This window comes from Ceratotherium simum, chromosome 16 (assembly GCF_057802395.1).
Source record: "Ceratotherium simum simum isolate JZ-2026a chromosome 16, ASM5780239v1, whole genome shotgun sequence".
Taxonomy (NCBI): Eukaryota; Metazoa; Chordata; class Mammalia; order Perissodactyla; family Rhinocerotidae; genus Ceratotherium; species Ceratotherium simum.
In genome coordinates, this window is record NC_141915.1 from 59,622,983 (window position 1) to 59,642,681 (window position 19,699).

At 58.9% G+C, this 19,699-nt stretch overlaps 2 protein-coding genes across 2 annotated transcripts; one reads left to right on the forward strand and one right to left on the reverse strand.

Annotated features, from left to right (window-relative positions):
• Positions 1–756: 756 nt before the first annotated feature.
• Positions 757–10,514, forward strand: CBX2 (chromobox 2). Its single transcript, XM_087441721.1, has 5 exons — positions 757–890; positions 967–1,010; positions 2,036–2,101; positions 4,480–4,585; positions 6,009–10,514. The coding sequence occupies exons 1-5, from the start codon at positions 819–821 to the stop codon at positions 7,317–7,319; spliced, it is 1,599 nt and encodes a 532-aa protein (XP_087297847.1). The 5' UTR covers positions 757–818; the 3' UTR covers positions 7,320–10,514.
• A 5,766-nt stretch (positions 10,515–16,280) lies between these two features.
• Positions 16,281–18,855, reverse strand: CBX8 (chromobox 8). The gene is made up of 5 exons (XM_004432836.2): positions 18,735–18,855; positions 18,307–18,350; positions 18,058–18,123; positions 17,864–17,930; positions 16,281–17,442 (listed from the first exon to the last, which is right to left on the reverse strand). The coding sequence occupies exons 1-5, from the start codon at positions 18,801–18,803 to the stop codon at positions 16,543–16,545; spliced, it is 1,146 nt and encodes a 381-aa protein (XP_004432893.1). The 5' UTR covers positions 18,804–18,855; the 3' UTR covers positions 16,281–16,542.
• Between the last annotated feature and the right edge of the window lie 844 nt (positions 18,856–19,699).

Sequence of the window (19,699 nt, forward strand, 5' to 3'; positions counted from 1 at the left end):
TCCACTCTTCATAGCTAAAAGTAAGCACACGGAGCAGTCCGCGTTTTCAGTTGATGCATTTTCCTCTCTCGCCTTTGGGGAAAAAAGCTGGGCCGCTCCGTTTTTGCTGCCCCCTCCCCAGTACTTTGTCTCCCGTTCCTTCCCCGCCCTCCGGCCCGTTTCTCTCCCGCGCAAAATAAGACGAGTGCCGCGAGATCGAAAGAGACCAAGTTCAAACAGGCGGAGGACGGATGGGCTCGGCGCGCCCCGAAGCAGCGCCCCTCGGAGGCGGGGGCAGGAAGCGGCCGCCCGGTCCCGTCCCGACTTCCCCACTTCGGGTCAGAACAATGGCTTTTTGCCCGGAAAACTTAGTTCGGAGCAGGCCGGGCGCGCCCCGGGGACCAAACGAGACTCGGCGGGCGACTCCCCAGGTCCCACTCCGCGAAGCACCTCCTTCCTCCCGGGGGACCTCCCCGTGCCCAGGACCACCCCCCCGCCCCCCGCCGCGTCCGGCCAGCGGCCCCGGCCCAGCCCACGGCCCCCCGCGCAGGACCCCAGCCCGGGGCGCGAGGCCGAGCCTGCCGCGAACAATGCGCGCCCCGCCTCGCGCCCCGCCCCCGTGCGCTCATTGGCCCGCGCAGGATTGGGGCGGCCCGCGGGGGCGGGCGGAGGGCCGAGGCGCGCGGCGTGGGGGGCGCGGCGGCCGTGCGCGTGCGCGGGGCGGGCCCTGCGCGGGGCGGGGCGGTGCTTTGTGTGCGGCCGGCGGGGCGCGCGGCGGCGGCGGCGGCGGCGGCGCGGGGAGCGGTGGGCGCCGCGGTTGGGCGGGCGCGCGCGGCAGCATGGAGGAGCTGAGCAGCGTGGGCGAGCAGGTCTTCGCCGCCGAGTGCATCCTGAGCAAGCGGCTCCGCAAGGTGCGTGCGGCCCGACCCGCGCCCCGCGCCCGCCTGCCCGCCCGCCCCGGCTCACGCGCCTCTTCTCTCCCTGCAGGGCAAGCTGGAGTACCTGGTCAAGTGGCGCGGCTGGTCCTCCAAGTGAGTCCCCAACAATGCGGCGCCCGCCTTCCCGCCCGCGCGAGCTCGGCCCCGGGGGAAGGGGGGAGGGGGTGGTGTGGGGACCCTCGGCCGCGCCGGCGCGGGGGGAGTCCGTGCGCAGGGCGGGAAGTTCGCGGGGTCCCCGTGGGCTCCTCGGGCTCTGCGGGGAGGGGGCCTCCAGCCTGCGCGGGGCTGCCCTTTGTTTACAAGCTGCCCCGGAACCCCCTCCGGCCGCGGCCCAGCCCCGCTCCCGGCGCCCCCGGCCGCCTTTCCCGGCGCCCAGCCCGCTTCCCTCCTGCGCCGCACGCTCCTCCCGCGCCCATTTGTTGCATGCGCCCCGCCTCGGCCCTCCTCGCGGGCCGCGATCCCCCTCCTCTTGTCCATATTTTCCTCGCTGTAACCTGAGCTTTCTATTGATGGATGTAGGGTTTTTTTTTTTTCTTTCAGTGGAAGGGAGGGGACTTGGCATCTCCGGAAGGGGCTCTGTTTACAGTGGCTCTCGCAGACCCGTTTCCCCCTTTTTCCCCGACCCCACTTTTTTCTTTTGCTTTCCCCTCCCGATGCCCCGTCCCGCGCTCGCTTGGGCGCCAGCCACATTGTTCTTAATCTTGGGGCTGGGCTTCTGTACCCCTCGGCCTCCCTCTCCCTGCATCCTGGACGAGCCTTCCCTTCCCTCGCTGGCTCCGGGCCAGGGTTTGGGGGCTTCCCTCTCTGCAGTTTTCCATTTGATTGGAATTTGTTTTCTTCCCCAGGGAGACTTTGTCGTCCTCCTGAGGCCGTGTGTTAACTGGGGAGTTAAGGTGGCAGTATCCCTTTGAATTGAAGGATAGATAAGGTGCTGGCTCAAGGGCCCCGGTCTCCAGGAACTCCTCCTGGGTGTGGGTGGGACGTCTCTGACTCTGCCGCAGCCACTCAGTCCCCCTGCCATTAGCAGGGATTGGAGAGCCGTGGGGCAGCCCCATCTGCTGCTCCCTGGAGCGGCCGGTCACTGCTTGTTTCACCACGCTTGCTCTTTGCTTTTCCAGACACAACAGCTGGGAGCCAGAGGAGAATATCCTGGACCCACGGCTGCTCCTGGCCTTCCAGAAGAAGTGAGAAAGTTCCCAGCGTGTGTGGGAAGGGGAGAATGTGGGGGGAAGGTGGCCAGTCATACAGGGCGGTTCTGGTCCTCTGGGGTCCTGGGCTTGGGCTGTGGTCTGAGGTCCTGGAGCAGCTGTCGCCAGGGCGTCCTGTGCCGTGGCCATCTGTGAAGGTGGAGCAAGCTTTGAGGTCCGGAATGAGTCCCTCCCCCACCTTCTGGGGCCGGCGGGTGCTGTGTCCAGACCTAAGGAGGCACTGAGTGCTGCTTTTGGTCTTTCTGACAGCCGTCCTACAAAAATGAATCTTCTTGTTTCCTTCGTGAAAAGTTCTGGCTTCTCTTCTTAGCCTTTTCTGTTGACTAATTTGCAAACAGCACTAATAAAAACCAGGATGGCAGGTTTGCCATAAAAGTGCAGACCTGGTCTCCCAGCCCTGCGGGAGGATGCCATTGAGCAAGAGAAGGCTCAGAGAGGGAGCTGGAACACACAGCACGAAGTTATGCTTATTATGGTCTGTCTGTACCAAGAGAAACACATTTATTTTTCTCTGGGCTGCAAAACAGATGGTACTGAGTGAGCACCGTGGGGCCCCTTTGCCAGTCTCAGGGGCTGAATTTGCTTCTGTAATTCTAGATGCCATTTCTATTTTTAGTTAGGAGACTTGGGTTAAAGGAGGCCTCCTTGAGATACTCAGGGAAAAGAGTGGTGAGGGGCGGGCATGGATGGGCCACCCCATCCCAGTGTGAGAATCCGAGCAGTGCTGTTGCAGGACATGCTGGCGGGGGTGAGGTGTGGGTACTTTGCTGGGGACTGCCCTGGTGATGGAGGCAGGTATGTTAGTTGCTCAAAAGCTTTCCCAGCTGGAGTCAGTGTAGTCAGCTTATTCTCTGGTAGCTCAAGCTAGGCGCACTTTTTTTCACTGTAGCAGGAAATTTCGGGTCTTCTCAGAGGGGCCATGACAATGGGGAAAAAGTGAAACCAGGTTTGGGGCAGGGAGAGACAATGAGGTGAGCGTGTGCTTGCTTCAGTCCCTTCGGAGAGTCTTGTCAGCAGCCTTCTTCTCTGCTGTGTGATTCATGACTCGGGTCCTGTAAGCCTTGGGAGGCAGGGAACTGGTAATTTCTCTGCCAGGCAGTGTCCTGATGCTGTGGACAGGACTGTGTCCTTAACTTGCTTTTGCTTATAGCACAACAGACAAGAAGTGGGGTTAGCAAACATCCAGGGAGGGAAGGGTTAAGAGAAGAACCAGGGGGTGGTCTGGATTACATCATGGGGGGAGGAAACCTGAGAGGTGGATGCTTTGCTTTCTGTCACCCACCAAAAAGATCCCACTGGGAACTAGGAGCTGGCAGTTACTTGCTGCAGGGGAGGCTTTGAGTGTAAGGTGGGGGGGTCTCAGGTTAGCCCGCAGGTACAGGTGACTGTGGCACTGGGGGGACCCGTGAGATGCTCCTGTCCTTGTAGGAGACGAGCAGGTTGGGGGCTCTCTGGAGTATGAGTTCTGCCTGGTTGTACTAATTGGATTCTTTAAGAGATCTCCTTCCAAGTCCCAGTGAGATGATGTGGCCCATTTTAATTACCAGGAAACTCCTCCAGATAGATCCTCTTCCCCAGGGGGTAGCCTGAAATACAAGCTTTCTCTGCGGGGCTGGGGCAGTGCTCTGGGCTTCATGACCCCAAGTCCCAGGGGCTGGTTAATGGTGTCCTGCAGGTGATGCGGGCTGTGAGCCTCAGCCACTTCAGAATCAAGCACCTCCAACACTTCCATCTAGAGCAGAGTCTAGGGACAGAGGGGTCTTAGAGAAAGGAAACTGAGTTTGAAATGTGAGCCAGGGGCACTGGCTACGGGAAGGTGGAGTGCAGAACGGGACTGGAGCCCTTGGTCCCCTGGCACTCTTTGGACTGGGGAGATTTTGTGTGGGCCCTGGAGAGGCAGGGGCTGGGGGCAGTGGTCCTCGCTTCCCTGCCCTGGACTCTTGTTTGAAGTGAGGGGTTGGAGCATGTGACCACAAAGGCTCCTTCTAGTTGTGGCATTCTGGAATTCCCAGGAAACACTCTACCTGCAGAAAGTGGCCTGGATTAGCACCGTTTTAAGTGGAGTTGGAGAAATTGGAGAACTGTTCATTTCCTAGCTTTGCTAGAGTTTCTTTGACTTGTCTTTACCCAAATACAAGTGAAATAGATGGTTAGGAACATATTACTGACACACATTGCAAAGGAGGACCACTGCCTTGGATGTGTCAATAATAGGATATGTTTTTGCAGTGACACTGATGGTAAACTACAGGGGCCGGAGTGTCCAGGGATGTTTGAAGCTGTGGGGTTCCCCTGTGGCGGGAGGGAGGGTCTGTGCACGGGGCTTCTCCCCCATCACTGGTGACTGTCTTCAGGGAACACGAGAAGGAGGTGCAGAACCGGAAGAGAGGCAAGCGGCCCAGGGGTAGGCCGAGGAAGCACACAGTGATGTCCTCCTGCAGCCGGCACTCCAAGCTCAAGGTGGGTACCAGTGGCTCCTTACCTTCCAGTGCTCGCTCTGGGCAGACTGGAAGGTGGTGGAGGGAGGTTGAGGGCTTTGGGGAGTGGGGGCAGGGCTGGCACTTCCGAGGAAGCCCCCCTTGCTCCGAAGACCCTGGCCTTGTGCCTCCTTGCTTGCTGCTGCTCTCAGCCCTAGAGTTTCCCCTTCTGCCCCTAGGGCCCTGCAGTGGCCAAGCCCTTCCTCGCTGGTTTCTTCTTCCTTTGACATCCTTTCTGCACTCCTTTCTACCTGATAGCAGGGTCAAATGTGACTGTTGACCGTTGCTCTTTCTCACGCCTAGTGGCTTAGGGGGAACAGAAAAGAACAGGAAGCTACACACAGTAGGTTCTCATAGGTTTGCCAGGTAGACACAACTAACAGGGCAGCCCACAGGTACGCACACACCTGGGGTCCGTGGCACCGCCCTCCCTCCCTCTAACAATTCAGAGGCAGGGTGGGGAAAGGGGTCCCGGGCTTGGTCCCGGATGTGTCTTTGATTCCTTTCTCAAGGACACTGCCCCGGAACCCTGACACACGCTGCGGCCAAGAGCTCAGTCAATTATGAAAACCTCCCTCCAGGAGGCTGTGGGGACCCTGCCTTAAGTCTTGTTGGCCTAGTGTACACTGGCCTCATTTTGTCTTCAAAACCTTCCTTTTGAGCAGGACATGGGGGCTGCAGGAGTCCCGCTGACTGCGTGAGAACGTGGGTTATTTGCATTGAGAGGTGGCAGTGGGGCCAGCCGGACCAGGACACCCTGAGACTCCACGTTTGATTCGATCATCCCCAGTTCAAGGCAGCCCAGCTTTGTGGCAGGAAGCTGGGTGTTAACTCTGTGTCCCTATGACCCAGCGGGCAACACAGGGACCTGAGAAACAGGAGGGTGCAGTGCACTTAGCATTTGGGGTGACGCCTAGAAAGGGGAGAGAGCAGTGGTTTGTTTTCCTGTGTCCTGGAATGTTCAAAAGGGGTCTGATTTGGAAATGAAGAGATTGAAGCAAGATGTCACTTGCTTTAGGTTACAAGGCTCTTGTGCACACTGCTTCATTCAACTCAGAGTCTCATAAGACAGGCAAAATGTGCTGCTCTGAGAGCCTCGGTCTGCACCATGTCCCCTTGACAGCTGCTGATGTGTGCTTTTCCCTCATTGCTCTGACTTCACTTTACCAACCACCTGTCTTTCTTTCTCCTATCCTACCTTTAACTTTGCGTGTCATGGTGCCTCATAAGGACCTTTTAAATGCTTTGGGAACAAGGTGGTGCGAATTGCTCCTTCCTGGCTGCACCTAGTCTGGAAGTCACAGGAGGGGCTGGCCTCCAGCCTGCTGATGCCTCTTGGGAAGTGTGCACTTGAGACCCTGGGGATCGCCATAGAAGTGGTGACACCTTCCTCTTTGTCTTTGCAGGAATCTGACGCCCCCTCCAAATCCAAATCCAGCAGCTCCTCCTCTTCCTCCACATCTTCCTCCTCTTCCTCAGATGAGGAGGATGACAGCGACCTAGATGCCAAGAGGGGCCCCCGGGGCCGTGAGACCCACCCAGTCCCCCAGAAGAAGGCCCAGATCCTGGTGGCCAAGCCTGAACTGAAGGATCCCATCCGAAAGAAGCGAGGCCGCAAGCCCCTGCCCCCAGAGCAGAAGGCAGCCCGAAGACCAGTGAGCTTGGCCAAGGTGCTGAAGACCGCCCGGAAGGACCTGGGGGCCCCAGCCAACAAGCTGCCCCCTCCTCTCAGCGCCCCTGTGGCGGGCCTGGCAGCCCTGAAGGCCCATGCCAAGGAGGCCTGCGGTGGCTCCAGCACCATGGCCACCCCAGAGAACCTGGCCAGCCTGATGAAGGGCATGGCCGGCAGCCCCAGCCGGGGCGGCATCAGCTGGCAGAGCTCCATCGTGCACTACATGAACCGGATGAGCCAGAGCCAGGCCCAGGCCGCCAGCAGACTGGCACTCAAGGCCCAGACCGCCGGCAAGTGCAGCCTCGGGCTGGACCTCAAGGTGAGGACGCAGAAGGGGGAGCTGGGGATAAGTCCCCCAGGAAGCAAAGTCCCAAAGGCCCCTGGCAGCGGGGCTATGGAGCAGAAAGGGGGAAGCGCAGGGGGTTCCCCACACATCCACAGCAGCAGCAAGATCCCTGCTGGGTGCCTGGGCCCCCAGCCTGCACCCACCCAGGAGCTGAGCCTCCAGGTCTTGGACTTACAGAGTGTCAAGAACGGCACACCTGGGGTCGGCGTGGTTGCTCGCCATGCTACAGCCACCAAGGGCATCCCTGCTACTAACCCAGCCACTGGGAAGGGCGCCGGGGGTGGCTCCACCATGGGGAGTGGGGCCGGCATGTCCACTGACACCAGTAAGAGTGAGAAGCTGGGCTCCAGGGCAGCAACTCTGCCCAGCCCTGCAGGCAAGAGGGACTGTGTCAAGGGCAGTGCAGTCCTTGGTGGGCAGGAGGGCCACACAGCCTCTGGAGAAGTGCGCAAAGCGGCCGCGCTGTCAGAGATGAGCACTGGCGAGGAGAACAGCAGCTCTGACTCAGACCCCGACTCTGCCTCGCCACCCAGCGCTGGACAAAACCTCTCCGTGTCTGTCCAGACTAGCCAGGACTGGAAGCCCACTCGAAGCCTCATTGAGCACGTCTTTGTCACCGACGTCACTGCCAACCTCATCACGGTCACAGTGAAGGAGTCCCCCACCAGCGTGGGCTTCTTCAACCTGAGACATTACTGATGCCCTAAGGCTGCCAGGTCTAGCCTGCCATTCTCTGGCTTTTGATAAGTGACCTGCACCCCAGACCCTCTCCAGGGGCCAGGTGGCCTCATTCAAGGGCAGGCTTGGAAGGGACTTTTCCTGGACCCCGGCCCTGCCTGTGACTTCTGGCAGGAGTGGTACCTTGATGCCTTGCTGGGCCCAGCCTTGCCCTTGTTCCTACCTCTGGGCCTTCACTTCGCTTCCCATTTGCCTCAGGAAGTCTGGGTGGCCCCCTGTGGCTCTGACCGAATGTTTCTCAAGCCCCTCCAGTGGTTGTGCTGTTGGAACTGCCCGCTCTGGCCTGTGATGACAGATTGGTGGTCACCTTCCTCCCCGTTTCCCAGGGGCACAGGTGTTAGAGGAGGGAGCTCCTCCTGGTCCAGTTTGGCTGTTCCTGCCCAGCAGTGGGGAGAGTGGATTGCGGGGTGGGAGAAAGCAGGGCCTTGGGGGACTGCTCCAGGGAGGGCTCGATGAAATTTTTAGAAGATGGGGTGGGGGGAGCAGGGACGGGGCTGGACGGTGCGAACTACCCCCTTCAGAGCAGTGCCTGAACTGACCAAGGTGAGGTGACTGTTCGTCTCCCCATCCCTGCCCCCACCCTGGACAGCTGAGGCTATGGCCTTAATGGAAAAAGATAGGTGCTGGCAGTAGGGGGATCAGGAACCCTAAAGAGGTTGGTTTGGGTGCCATCCAACCCTGGTTGAGATTAACAACTGCAGCCCCCAAACATTGACCCAGACGTCCAGCAGGGGCGGGGAAGGGCTGGTCCCAGAGCTCTTTCACCTGAACAGCGTCTGCATTTGGGAAGCAGGAGAAGGGTGTCGTTCTGCTGCCTGCCTTTTGCCAGCCTGTGCAAGGACCACCTTAGTCCTAATCGTGGGCCCACACACTGCCCCCAGGAGCCCCTGGAACGTGGGTGTGTGGGCAGTTGCTGAAAGTAGATGCACCCTCACACCATCTGCTGGCGTCCAGCTGTCGTGCTGGTGTTGGCTGCAGATGCCCCCACAGCGTCTGCCCAGGTGGACGGGCACCACCTTCCCCTGACAATCCCCCCACCTTTGGGGGTTCCATGTTCTGCTCCTTCCTGGCTGAGAAGCTGTATCCTGGTACCATTTGGGAAGTGGGACAGAATCTGAGCAACCTGCCTCACAGTGGGTCCCTGGAAAGGCCAGATCTGCCAACCCGACCGCCTCCTCGCAGTGGGCTGAGTCTGGGAGCCGTCTGTGTGGTTCCTGACCAGAATTGCCTCTATGGGCTTAGGGTGGAGAGGTGGGTCAGCGAGGGGTCACTGGGTCTTTGTGATGCCAAAAAGAAAAGTTGGGATGTGGGGGACTCTTTCTCCTTCAATTATTGGTTAAAGTCAGCCGCAGACCTGAGACTCTTTCTGTATCCCCTAGACTTGATGCAAGGGAGATCCTGGACTTAGCCAGTGGGCTCTGGTTTCCAGGGGGTGGGCCTGCCAGACCTCCAGTCCCCCCAGTCCCTCACCCTCCACACCAAATAGGAAGAGATGGCTTTTGTGTAGCCAAACTGATTTCAACAGTGTGCCTTTGGGGGCAGATCTGTGTTCAGGACCTTGTCAAGGGGCATCCAGATGCAGCCTCTGGGTCTTGCACATGGTAGCCTTGTTGGCTGCGGCAGGAATGGTGCCCACCTTGGTGGACCCAAGGGCTTGGGGTCCGAGACAACCAGGCTGAAACTGGAAAGTGGGCAGTAAAGGGGAGACTTGCCCCCTGCACTGCGCGGCACAGCCTGGAAGGGATCCTAGCACACTGGACCCTGGCATCAGCCTCCCCTCCTATCCCCAGACACCCAGATGCCCCCTGGGTGTGACTAAAGGGCTCCTCTGGGCTGCCTCTCCCTCAGAGGAGCTGACAACCTCTGGATTTTGCAGTTCCTTTCCTGCCAGGCACCATGCTGCCTTAAAGGCTGCAGTGCCGGGCCAGCAGCAGCTCTCCCCTCTGAGCCCTTGGGGTGACCCTGGGCTTCCACGGGCTGTTGGCCAAATGTGTGTCTGGGCTGACCTGACATCCCCAGCAGCCAGGTCTCCAAACCCCAATTTGGTGCCTTTCTGTTTACCAGCTACTTCAATCCCAAAGTTTGAATCTGCGGACACCTTCCTCCCAGCCACTTTGCCTTCTTGCCGTGTTGTATGTTTTTCTTGGTGCTTGTGTCTCCAAGGGGTTCATGTTTAAAAGGGCGTGTGTGTGTGTGTGCTTGCACACACATGTGCAGGCGTGACAGCCTTCACTGAAGAATTGGACCAGATGCTCAGAGTTGGTCGTCATGTTTACCAATAAATAAAAGTAGTACTTTTTTATTTGCTGCTATGTGTGTGTGTGTGTGTGTGTGTGTGTGTGTGTGTGGCTTGGCATCAGTCACACTTCTGGCCTGAGATCCGTGGTTTCTTTATTCTGCAGGGTTTCCTATGTGAGCTGCATCACAGTGTATATTGAATGGGTGTTATAATCCTGTCGCATCTTTCTGTTTGCTTCTGTAATGGATAGGAAGAAGTGGCCAGTCTGTTGTCTTTAGAGGGCTCGGCATATTTTTTATATATTTTTGGTACCAAAAAGAGTGTTCCTTGTTTTGGTTACACTCAAAATTCTGACCTAACAAGGCTCTGGGCCTAGAGGTTTCATTGGGGGAAAACTTGGGGGGAGGACCAGAGCTTTGGACCAGTGCCAATCACTGGCTTGATTTGTGTTTTTTAATTTAAAAAAAAAAAAAGCCAGATCATTCATGTATGCCACTTCTAATTGCTTTAAACTATGGCTGTTAGCTTTCTTGAAAGAACGAAAGTGGGTATGTTATTGCCCTGGGAAACTTCAGATCTTGGTTGAAACAGGACAGCAGCCCAGCCCCCATATTCAATCAGGACCAACCAGTTAAAGGAAATGCCTCCCCCAGGAAGGCCACAGTGGTTGGGGTAAGGGAGTGGGAGGACTGAGAGGTAGTGCCTAGATCACCAGATTTTTGCTCAAGTGCATCTAAAGATTCTGTGGGTTTTCTAGTATTTTTGGAAAACTAACACTAGCAATACGTTGCAGATCTTTTTTTTTTTAGACTGATGTTAATTTATTTTGCAGGGGAAGGACATTAGCAAATGGTGTCAGAAGATTTCTGTCTTTTTGTTAACTCTTAGTATATCAATAAATTTTTTTTTAACTTTAAGCTTGGCTTATGTCGTAAGTGCTGCCCAGAAACACAACAGTCCCTTCACTTTTCCTTTCTTGAGGCAAAAGTCTTCTCTGGATGCAGACTGAATCATGGGATGAAAAAAAGGCTTTGGGAAAGCCCTAGCCACTTTTATGGGGTGTAGAAAAAGGTTTTTTGTACGCAAAGGGGTGGAGTGAGTCCCTAGACCAGCGGTTCACAAAGGGGCGATTTGGCACCCCAGGGGATATTTGGCAATATCTGGAGACAATTTTGGTTGTCACAACTGGGGGACAGAGGTGAGTGTTGCTACTAGCATCCAGAAGGTAGAGGCCAGGGATGCTGCAATCCATCATAAACTCACTTTGAGACATCTCCCAGGAACTGATACTCAGGTGACAACAACCCAAAATTCTCTGCTCCCCCTGCCCCCCATCCAAAGATACTGTGTTGGAAAGCTAGTCACCTCCTTGAATCTGCCACATGTGGTGACACTAAAAGTTCACAGCTATTGGATTCCAGGGGAGTTGCTATGAAGGGCAAGAAGCTTTGAGTCAGTGGAGCTGCTGTGACTGCTCACCCACAGCTCATAACGAAGAGATGATTCGCTTATTGTATAACCTTCCTTGCTCCTTTAAGGTCTGCATTACCCTCAGCATGAATTTATTCACACATTTCAGCCTCCAGGGAGAATGAAGCTCCCTTTGAAGTGAAGAGAGAAGTTGGGCCTAGATGTTGGCCGCCACTAGTTGAAAGGCTAGTTGGGGCGAAGGCCTGAATGTTTTAGTTCAGGAGGAGGTTCCTGCTGCAAACAGAAAAGCAGCCCCTAGTTCCCCAGTTCTATTGAGCTCTGGAAAAGGCCTGCGAATTTGAAATCAGATTCTTGCAGGGAAGACCGCTGGTGTGTTTTCTTTTGTTGGGCTTTCAGAGGCTGGAGCTGTTTTGCTTTGGAGAAGGTGGGCAGAGACAACCTTAGCCCACCTATCCTCGGGCTTTTGAGAGCTGCAGAAAGGGGTTGGGCCAGGAAGGAGCAGGCTAGCGGAGCTGGAGCCGGCGCTGCCCCCGATGGCGAGCCAGGCTTCCGCGGGCAGCCCATTTCTACAGAGACTCGGCCAGACGGGTGCGGGCCCCGGCCCACGCCGGCCTTTGTTAGTTTCTGCGCTGCTGATCTGATCGCCTAATCCACTGCCTTCCCAGAAGAATGGGCTGGGCTGCCAAGGGGCCCGACCTGGCCCGAGGGCCCAGCCCGCGGCCTCCCCGGGCTCAGCCCCGCGCCGCCGGGTCCAGCCCGAGGGCGCCTGGTGCGATAGGTGGAGCCAGGCTCCTAGGAAGAGGATCCGGGCGGCTGGACACCTTCCTCCTCTCCACTCTCCCGGCTCGGGGGTCTGGCCGCAGGGAGGGCACAGAGCGGAGCCCACAGTGCCCACTCTAACGTGCTTTTGTGTGGGAGAGATGCGTTCCCTGCTTCTTTCAGGACCCAGAAAGGCACGGGCAGCCGCGGGAGGGGGTGGGCGCCCGGGAGAGGGGCTGAGGCCATCGCCTCTAGAGGGCGCGCGCGTCCCGCGAAGCTCTGGCCTCTGGCGCTTGGACGAGCAAGGGAAGTTACCCTCCCGGGGCTCTGAGGTGCCCCGGGGAACCGAATTGCACGACCCGACCGCTCCGAGCGGCCCCCAGCAGCCACCGTTTCCGAAGTCTCAGAAGGAGAGCCCCGGCCCCAGCCCATAGCCTCTTTCCCCAGGTCCAGGTCCCCAAGGCTGGACTCCGTGGAGCCCCGCCAAGCACTGAGCTCCCCCATCTCGGACTCCAGCTGGGTCCGAGGCCCCCTCTGGGCCTGGAGGACTTTTTGATGAGAAGAGGAAATCAGAGTATGAGCCCCTAAAGTGCTGGGGCAGCCCTGTTCGCCGGCGGGTCTCCCACGCACAGCGCAGGGCCTCGACTAGGATCGGTGCGCTGTAAGCATCAAAGGGACAGGAAAATAGATACGGTCCGACGCTCTCCGAAGAGCCATAAAGATTCCAGTTCAACCAGTGTGTGTGCTGGGCCAGACTCCGCGCTGGCGGCGACCGCACGAGGCGGCCCTGCCCTGGGGATGCAGGGGAAACGGCCCGGCCCGGAGGCGGCATCGTGCGCCGAGGCCTCCACACCTGGTCGCTTTCCTGGAGATTCTGCCCAGGGAACGGAAACCCGCGGAAGGAGCTCCCGGTCAAAGCCGAGGTTGGTGGTGGTCAGCCAAACGGGGAAAGGGGGCAGAGTCGGCGCCCTCCAATCTCCGTAAGCGCAAGCCCATTCCGCGGCCCAAACACGCAGGAGCCAACGCTGCTCCTGGCCGAGCAGCTGAGCCCTAGCTTGGAGGCTGGCCGCCCGCTGCGACCCTCGCCAGGCCACCCACTCCACCCCCTGCCAGCTGACTCTGACCACAGAGGGCGCTGGCCCCTCACGTCCGAAGGGCACTCAATGCTCCGTGACCCGCTGTCCCAAACCCGGGCGCCGGGCCACTCCTTCCCTCCCAGGTTTTCCCACACTGGGCACAGAACTGGGGGAAGGAGGCAGGGAGAGCTCCGCCAAGGGCAGGGTCATTGACTGGTTGACCAAGTGCAGGAGATGCGCGGGCCAACGCGTGCCCAAGCCCCTCCCTTCGGGTTCTGCCAGTGCGCCTAGATCCCGGCTTCTCCATGGGGCAACGTCTGCAGGGTCTATGGGAGTGGAATTGGGTTCAAGGCGATGGCCTCTTTGGAGGTCCGGAGGGCGGCTCTCTTGTGCCGACTTCACGACCCCGCCCCCACTGCCGCAAAGTCTGCGGCCAGGCAGGGCCGCGAACCCCCGGCCCCCACTCTGCGCTCTGCTCTCCCCGGACAGTGCCTCGCCCAGCGTTGGGATTTCTGCCCCCTAAGAAGACCGAGGACAGAGAGGCTGTGGGGGTTGGCGGGGGGCGGGGGGCGCAGGGCTGCGCCGCGGTAGCTCCGGGTTCACTAATCACATCAGCGCGCTCTGCGCCGGCTCGGAGCAGCCAGTTGCCTAGCAATACCCGCGAATTCAATTCCTCAATCAATAGGCGCGAGGCGCTGCATTTCGGGGAGCTCTGGCGAGGCTGGGTGGGTCTGGGAGGCGGGTCCCACGACAGCACCCGGGAGCAGGCCGGGAACGCCTGGGGAGCGCTGCTGCAAGGCGCCTGGGCCTCGAGGACCAACGACGTCGGGCCTGGGGGGTGGAGCGCGCGGGGGGAAGCCCCGCTAGAAGAAAGGCGAACCCAGAGGTTGTGCCTATCCTCCCAGGGTCCTGGAGTTCTGCCCGTGTCCCAGAGAGGTGCAGTCGGTAGGTGAGGAAAGCCACGACCTCCCCCCAGGAGGTTAAGGAGAGCCATACCCTGCTCCCTCCCAAGCCCACCTCTCCCCCACCCCCCACCCCCAATTGGAGTTCCTCCAATTTGGGAAGGGCCTTTTGGGGCAGAATCCCCCCTGGTGCAGGGGGTGAGAGTGGGGGATGGGGTAGGTAATGAGAGAGGAGAAAATGGTCCTCTCCTCCCCGGGCGCCGCTTCCTTCTGCTCGAGGGGGGGAAAGGGGAATAAAACCGAGACACGTCTCTATTTACAAAGTATATATTTAAACACGTAAAAAGTGGTATTGGATACAGACATTCACAACCGCAGAAGATAGGTACCGAAGCTTCACTCTCGAGCTGAGGCGGAGATCGAATCAAGATTTGTACAAATCTTAGAATTAAATAAACCCAACACGCGCACATCCCGCACGGTTGCAGACTCCTAGCCACGTGGCCCCGGCCCCTGCCCACCCACCCCCCAGGTCAGCGTCGCAAGAGTGAGGAGACGCACACGCACGGCCATGGACACACGGCAGGACAGAGGGGCGGTGGGGGCAGAACCGGGCTGGCCGGAGGAAGGTCAGAGGGAAGGGGCAAATTCAGCCCCGAAGAAGCGAGACGGGAGCGAAAGAAGGGAGGGAGGGAAGGAAGGCGGCAGCCAGGTAAAGACACGTGTCCCCGAGTCACTGTCCACTGGGTAACAGACATGTCCCTTCAATGAAGTTTCATCTGAAAATAGCGTCGACATTTAAATAGATACACTCGGTCAACGGCGCTTCTTTATACAAAGTCTAAAATACCAGTTTTACAAATATGAGCAGATAAAAATCCCCATTCCAGGGGTTTCTCTTTATAGGCGCAATTTGATATTCAAAAACAACAAAAAAAATCATGTAGTACACCATTTTCCTCTTCTTTACCCTCTCTTTAAAGGCAAGAAAGTCTGGAGGGGAGAGAGGCTGAGAAGCGGGAGGTGGGAATAGAGGAGTGCGGAGGAGGACCAGGCTGGGGTTCCCGCCTGCCCCTCCCCCCATCGAGAAGTTCCCCCCTCAGCCCCGACTCCCCGCCTGGCTCGCCCCGAGTCTGTGCTTCCTCCCGCGCGCAGGGGCCCCCACGCCCCTCCCCCGACAACCACTGGGAAGTTAGAGCTTCGCTGGCCCTGTAAGGGCGGGGGCGGGCGGGGAGGCCCCAGAATCAGTCCTCAAAGGGAAGGGGCGGGGGGGGGGCAGATTTGTGCTTTCGAGGCAAAAGAGGGGCGCGCGTTCTGCGTCCTTGGAGCGCAGCGTGTTCACGAGTCGTCCGGGGCGGGGGCGTCCCGGGACCCGCCGCCACGCACGGCCTCCCCCGCCGCGGCCGTCTCCAGCTCCCGCCCCTCCCTCCCCCTCTGGCGGAGTTTGAATGTGGAGTTCAAACAGAGAACACTCCGCGAATCGAAAAGGCCTATAAATTATAGCTTTTGCTTTTAAGAAGGGGGAAAAAAAGGAAAAAGCAAAAGTTCTGATGCGTACTCTGGGATGAAAACCTCGCCCCGCCGCTCCTCCCCCCGCCTCCTTCGCCCCGCCGGAGCCGCCGGGATGCGAGTCCTGCCGGGCTCCGAGCCCCCAGCCCAGACCCTCCACCGCACTCCCGGCCGCGCCTGCCGCCGCGCCTCCCTCCGTGGGTCCCGCAGGGTGGGCCTGTCTGGCCGTGCGTCGTCCGAGAGCTGGCGGCCCGCCCTCCCCGGGGGAGGGAGGCTAGTCCAACTCTTCCTGGGAGGTGGGGGCCTCCATCTCTTCTCCTGGGGAAGCTAGAGGACGCCAAAAGGAAAAGTCCAACCCCAAACACTTTTTTTGTAAAACAACAACTGTCTCGAACTCTGGGCACTGACATGCAATCCTCCCAATTTATCCTGGCATTTCGGGAATGTAAACAGATTCGCTGGATTTCTTTTCTTTCTGTGGAGTAAGGACTCGAGGGAACTGGGAGACTTGATCCACATGACATACACACGATCCGATCTGCGTGCATCTCACACGCCTCTCCCGTAAAGTGCATTTCCTGGTGTGGTCCTGGGGGGGAATCCGCGGCTCCCCACCCACCCGCAATTTTTTACCTTCAACATCATACACAAAAAAGTGATTCAAGTTAATACTTTTTTTCCCTAACAGACTTCTTAATCTTAAAAAAAAATAGGAAAAACAGACTGACTCCACCCCCTTTTTTTCTGATTGGGGAGCGAACCTTTTGTTGGCCTGGCCCGCCAATGGGAAGAGAGAAAAAATCTGGTTCCTGCCTTGGTTCCAGGGGTCTGCCATGGGGCTGTGGGAAAAGGGGGGAGGGGTGAGGGGGGCTATCTGAGTCCCTCCAGACACCCTCAGAGGCCCAGTGCCCAGGTCCCCAACTCCCCCAGTGCCCTGGGTGGCTGCTCAGCCTGTCTGCCCCAATTAAACCACACTGGGTCTCTCTCTCTGTTTAAATAAAACAACTTCAAGAGTTGAAATATATATATTTAGATATTTTTTTTCTTAAATAACATATTTACATCTAATAGAAAATATAACTCTAGAGATAATCTTTCCAACCAAAACTGAGGGGAGGGAGGAGGGATGCAAGGGGCAGGGGTGTGTGTAGTTAGGGACAGGACCAGCCAGAAGGCCGCCTCCCACCCGGAAATAAAAAGCATTATGCCAAGTTTGCGCTCTCACTCTCTCTCCTGCTCTCTTGTCCTGGGATCACCCACCCAGCAATTCATCTTTTCTCTTTAAAGAAGCCTTGGTCCGTGTTACTTTCCTTAATGGTGACGGTCAAAAAGTTTGAGGTCACGTCGGTGACCACCACCTTCTCCAGGTTGGTCAGAGAGGGACTCCACGACTCTTCCTCTGGGTCCCCCAGGATTCTGGCCACTGGGATCCTGGCGATGAGGGAGGGCCTTCCCCCCTGAGCCCCCATGTCCCGATACAAGCCCCCCACAGAGCCAGGGGTGCCTGAGCCATGCCGGACCCGGGGGCCACCAGGGTCCAAGGCACCCTGGCCTTTGGCCTCCAGGAAGGCAGCCCTGTGCTTTATGACCCTGGCCGGAAAGGTGTCCACAGCCAGCTTGCCTGTGGCCTCAGTTGGGCTGGGGCTGGCCACACCACACTGGGCCAGGTCTGAGTCCTGCCTTCTGGCCAGCTGGATCACGCTGTGGCCAGCAGGGAACTTTCCTGCCCCAGAAGGGGTGTCGTCCAGCTTCCTGCCCTTGAGGTAATCTCCGAGGCCATCACTGGCTTCTCCCAAGGGTCTCTGCGAGGGGTCCAGGAGCTCCTTCCGGGGCTTGGGGCCTCGTTTCTTGGAGCTGTCGCCTGGTGAGCTGGGCTTATCGTCAGCACGGCCCGTGCCCCGCTCTCGCTCTCGCTCCCGCTCTCGGTCCCTCTCCCTCTCACGCTCCCGGTCTCTGTCACGGTCACGGTCCCGAGGGGGCTCCACTCGGCAGGTGCTGCTGGTGCTGCTGCTGCTCCCTGGTGGGGTCAGACCCATATTCCGAAGGCCCTCACGGGCCCGGGAAGTAGAGGCCAGGTCCTGGGGCGAGCGGCCAGGGTAGGGGATCCGGATGCCCCGGGCGGAGTCACTGCGGAACTCATAAGTTTTGGCCTTTGCCTTGGCCTGGGCCTGCAAGAGAGAAGCCAGTGTCAAAAGCAGAGTAGAGCCCTGCCCATCTCCCCAGACCCCCTCTTCCAGCCTGGCCTCCCGGCTTCACCCTATGATGCCTGGGAATTTCTCAGGGGTGGGGGTGGGGCTTAAGGGTGCCCATCTGGGGGAAGCCATTTGCAGCAAGCACACTTCTTGTATTTGATGTTTTTTGGGGATGGCTGGGGGGCAGGTAAAGGAATTCTAGTGTGACTAAGCCCCTCCCCTTCAAAACACCCCTTGGTGCTGCCACTGACCTGGTGACAGCCTGTCTGCGGATTCCCTCCCAGATTACAAATAGACAATGTGTGTAGACACCCCATTGGTTCACAAGCCCTCAGGGCCCCCTTCCCACAAACTGACACACAACATTGCTGCCCACCACTGGAAGCTGCCATCCTACCTTGAGAAGGAAGGTTTTAGGTTTAGGTCCTCGTTTTTTGGGGCCATAGAGCTCCATCTCTCGTTCCCTGGAGAAAAGAAGGAAGGAGAAAGGGGTGTGTGAGTAAAGAAACCAAGCGGGACTCCAGTCCAGGCTGGATAGAAGCCACCCTCTGTGCTCCTCCATGAGAAGCTAAGGCTTCCAAGGGCCTGTACCTTTCCTCAAAGGCTGCAAGCAGGCGAGCATCCAGGATGTTTTCTTCAGGTTCCCATGTGCTGTACCTAGAGAGAATCAGGAAGAAGTGGGCGTCAGTCCCAGGAGCAAGGAAAAAGCAGCAGGCGTGTATGTATGTCTGTAACTTTTCTTGTTGCATTGTATTATATTTCAATGTAAAGGAAAAAAGAGGAAGAAAGAAACCTCCCGAATAACAGTCTGGGGTTGAGAATTCCATATAACCTACTTACTTCTGCGACCAGCCCTTCCATTTCACGAGGTATTCCATGCGTCCCTGCAGATGCAAAGGGGAAAATGTGTGTGTGCACGGGGAGAAATGCATGACGAGGACACAAGAAATACATGCAAAAAATGCATGCACCAAATGAATGCGTGAAATCCCACCGCGAAAGGCACGCGCCCGCTGCATCACCCCCTGCATGAAACGCTGCACAAAGTGCATGCACCGGCATTCATCCCCCCACCCCGCCCCCCACCCATGCAATCTGTGCATCGCTGCAAGTCTAAGGAAAGCGCTTGGGCTCAGAGCCGCCGCCGCCACGGCCGCGGCCGCTGCTGGGACCTGGGGGAAGGGAAGCTGGGCTGCAGCAGGGGGAGGGAACCTGGGCCGTGAGGGGAGGGCTCGGCCGCCCTCGGTCCAAGGCCCGGGGGCACCTACTTTCCGTATGCGCCTCTTCAGGAGGGCTTCGGCCGCGAACACCCGCTCCCCCACCGCTGAAAGCTCCATGTTGACTCGCCGCTTCCCCCCTTGGCCGCTTCCAGGAGCAGAAAAGCAGCAGCCAGCGCACGACAGACCATAATACTCTCTCGCTGACGTCAGTTCTCCTCCCCCTCCCGCGCGCTCTCTCCCTCCCCGCCCCCCTCCTGCGCTCGGCTCCCTCCTCCCCTCCCGCCCCGCTCTTCCTCCCGCCCCACGTGTTGCTAACGACGTTGCTAAAGCCAAGCGGCCTGGGCCTGCTCCCCCGCGAGCTGATTGGGCGAGCTCTGGGCCACGCCCCTCTCCCTTTCTCCCCCGCGTTGCTACGTGACCCGCGTTCCAATCGCCAGGGGGCGGAGTCCGAGGCGACTCCAGAGACGGAGCGCGAGGGGGTGGGGGGGCGCCGCCGGAAGTGACGTCGCTAGGAGGGCGGGCACGGCCGCTGTCAGTCTGCGGAGCTGGCGAGGGGGGCCGTCCACCCTCTGTCCTCACCGGGGCCCCCTCCCCCGCCGCCAAGTTGTCCCTCCGGTGCTCAGCGTCCCCCACAGCTCTCGCTGGGACCCCCGCGGCTGTGTCAGCCAGGCCCCGCCCCCTCGGCAGACTCCGGTCCGCCCCACCCCCACCGCCCGGACTCGCGCCCTCCCCTCCCCTGCCGCCCGCCGTGCCGCACAATGCACAATGCACAGGTGCTGGGGCGCCACGGGCCGCGCCCGAACCGCGAGAGCCGGCGACGCGCCCCTCGTCCGCTCCCCCTCCCGGACTCCTTCCCCTGAGCCGCACACCCGACCCGCAGTCTCCATGGCAACGGCCTCCCCCGCCGCCGCCAGCCCCATCCCGCCAACAAATCAATGTGTCTGTGTCTCTGTCTCCTGTCGCGCAGCCCTGCCCTCGGCCACCCTCCGGGCCCTGCGCGCCGGGCTGGGCTC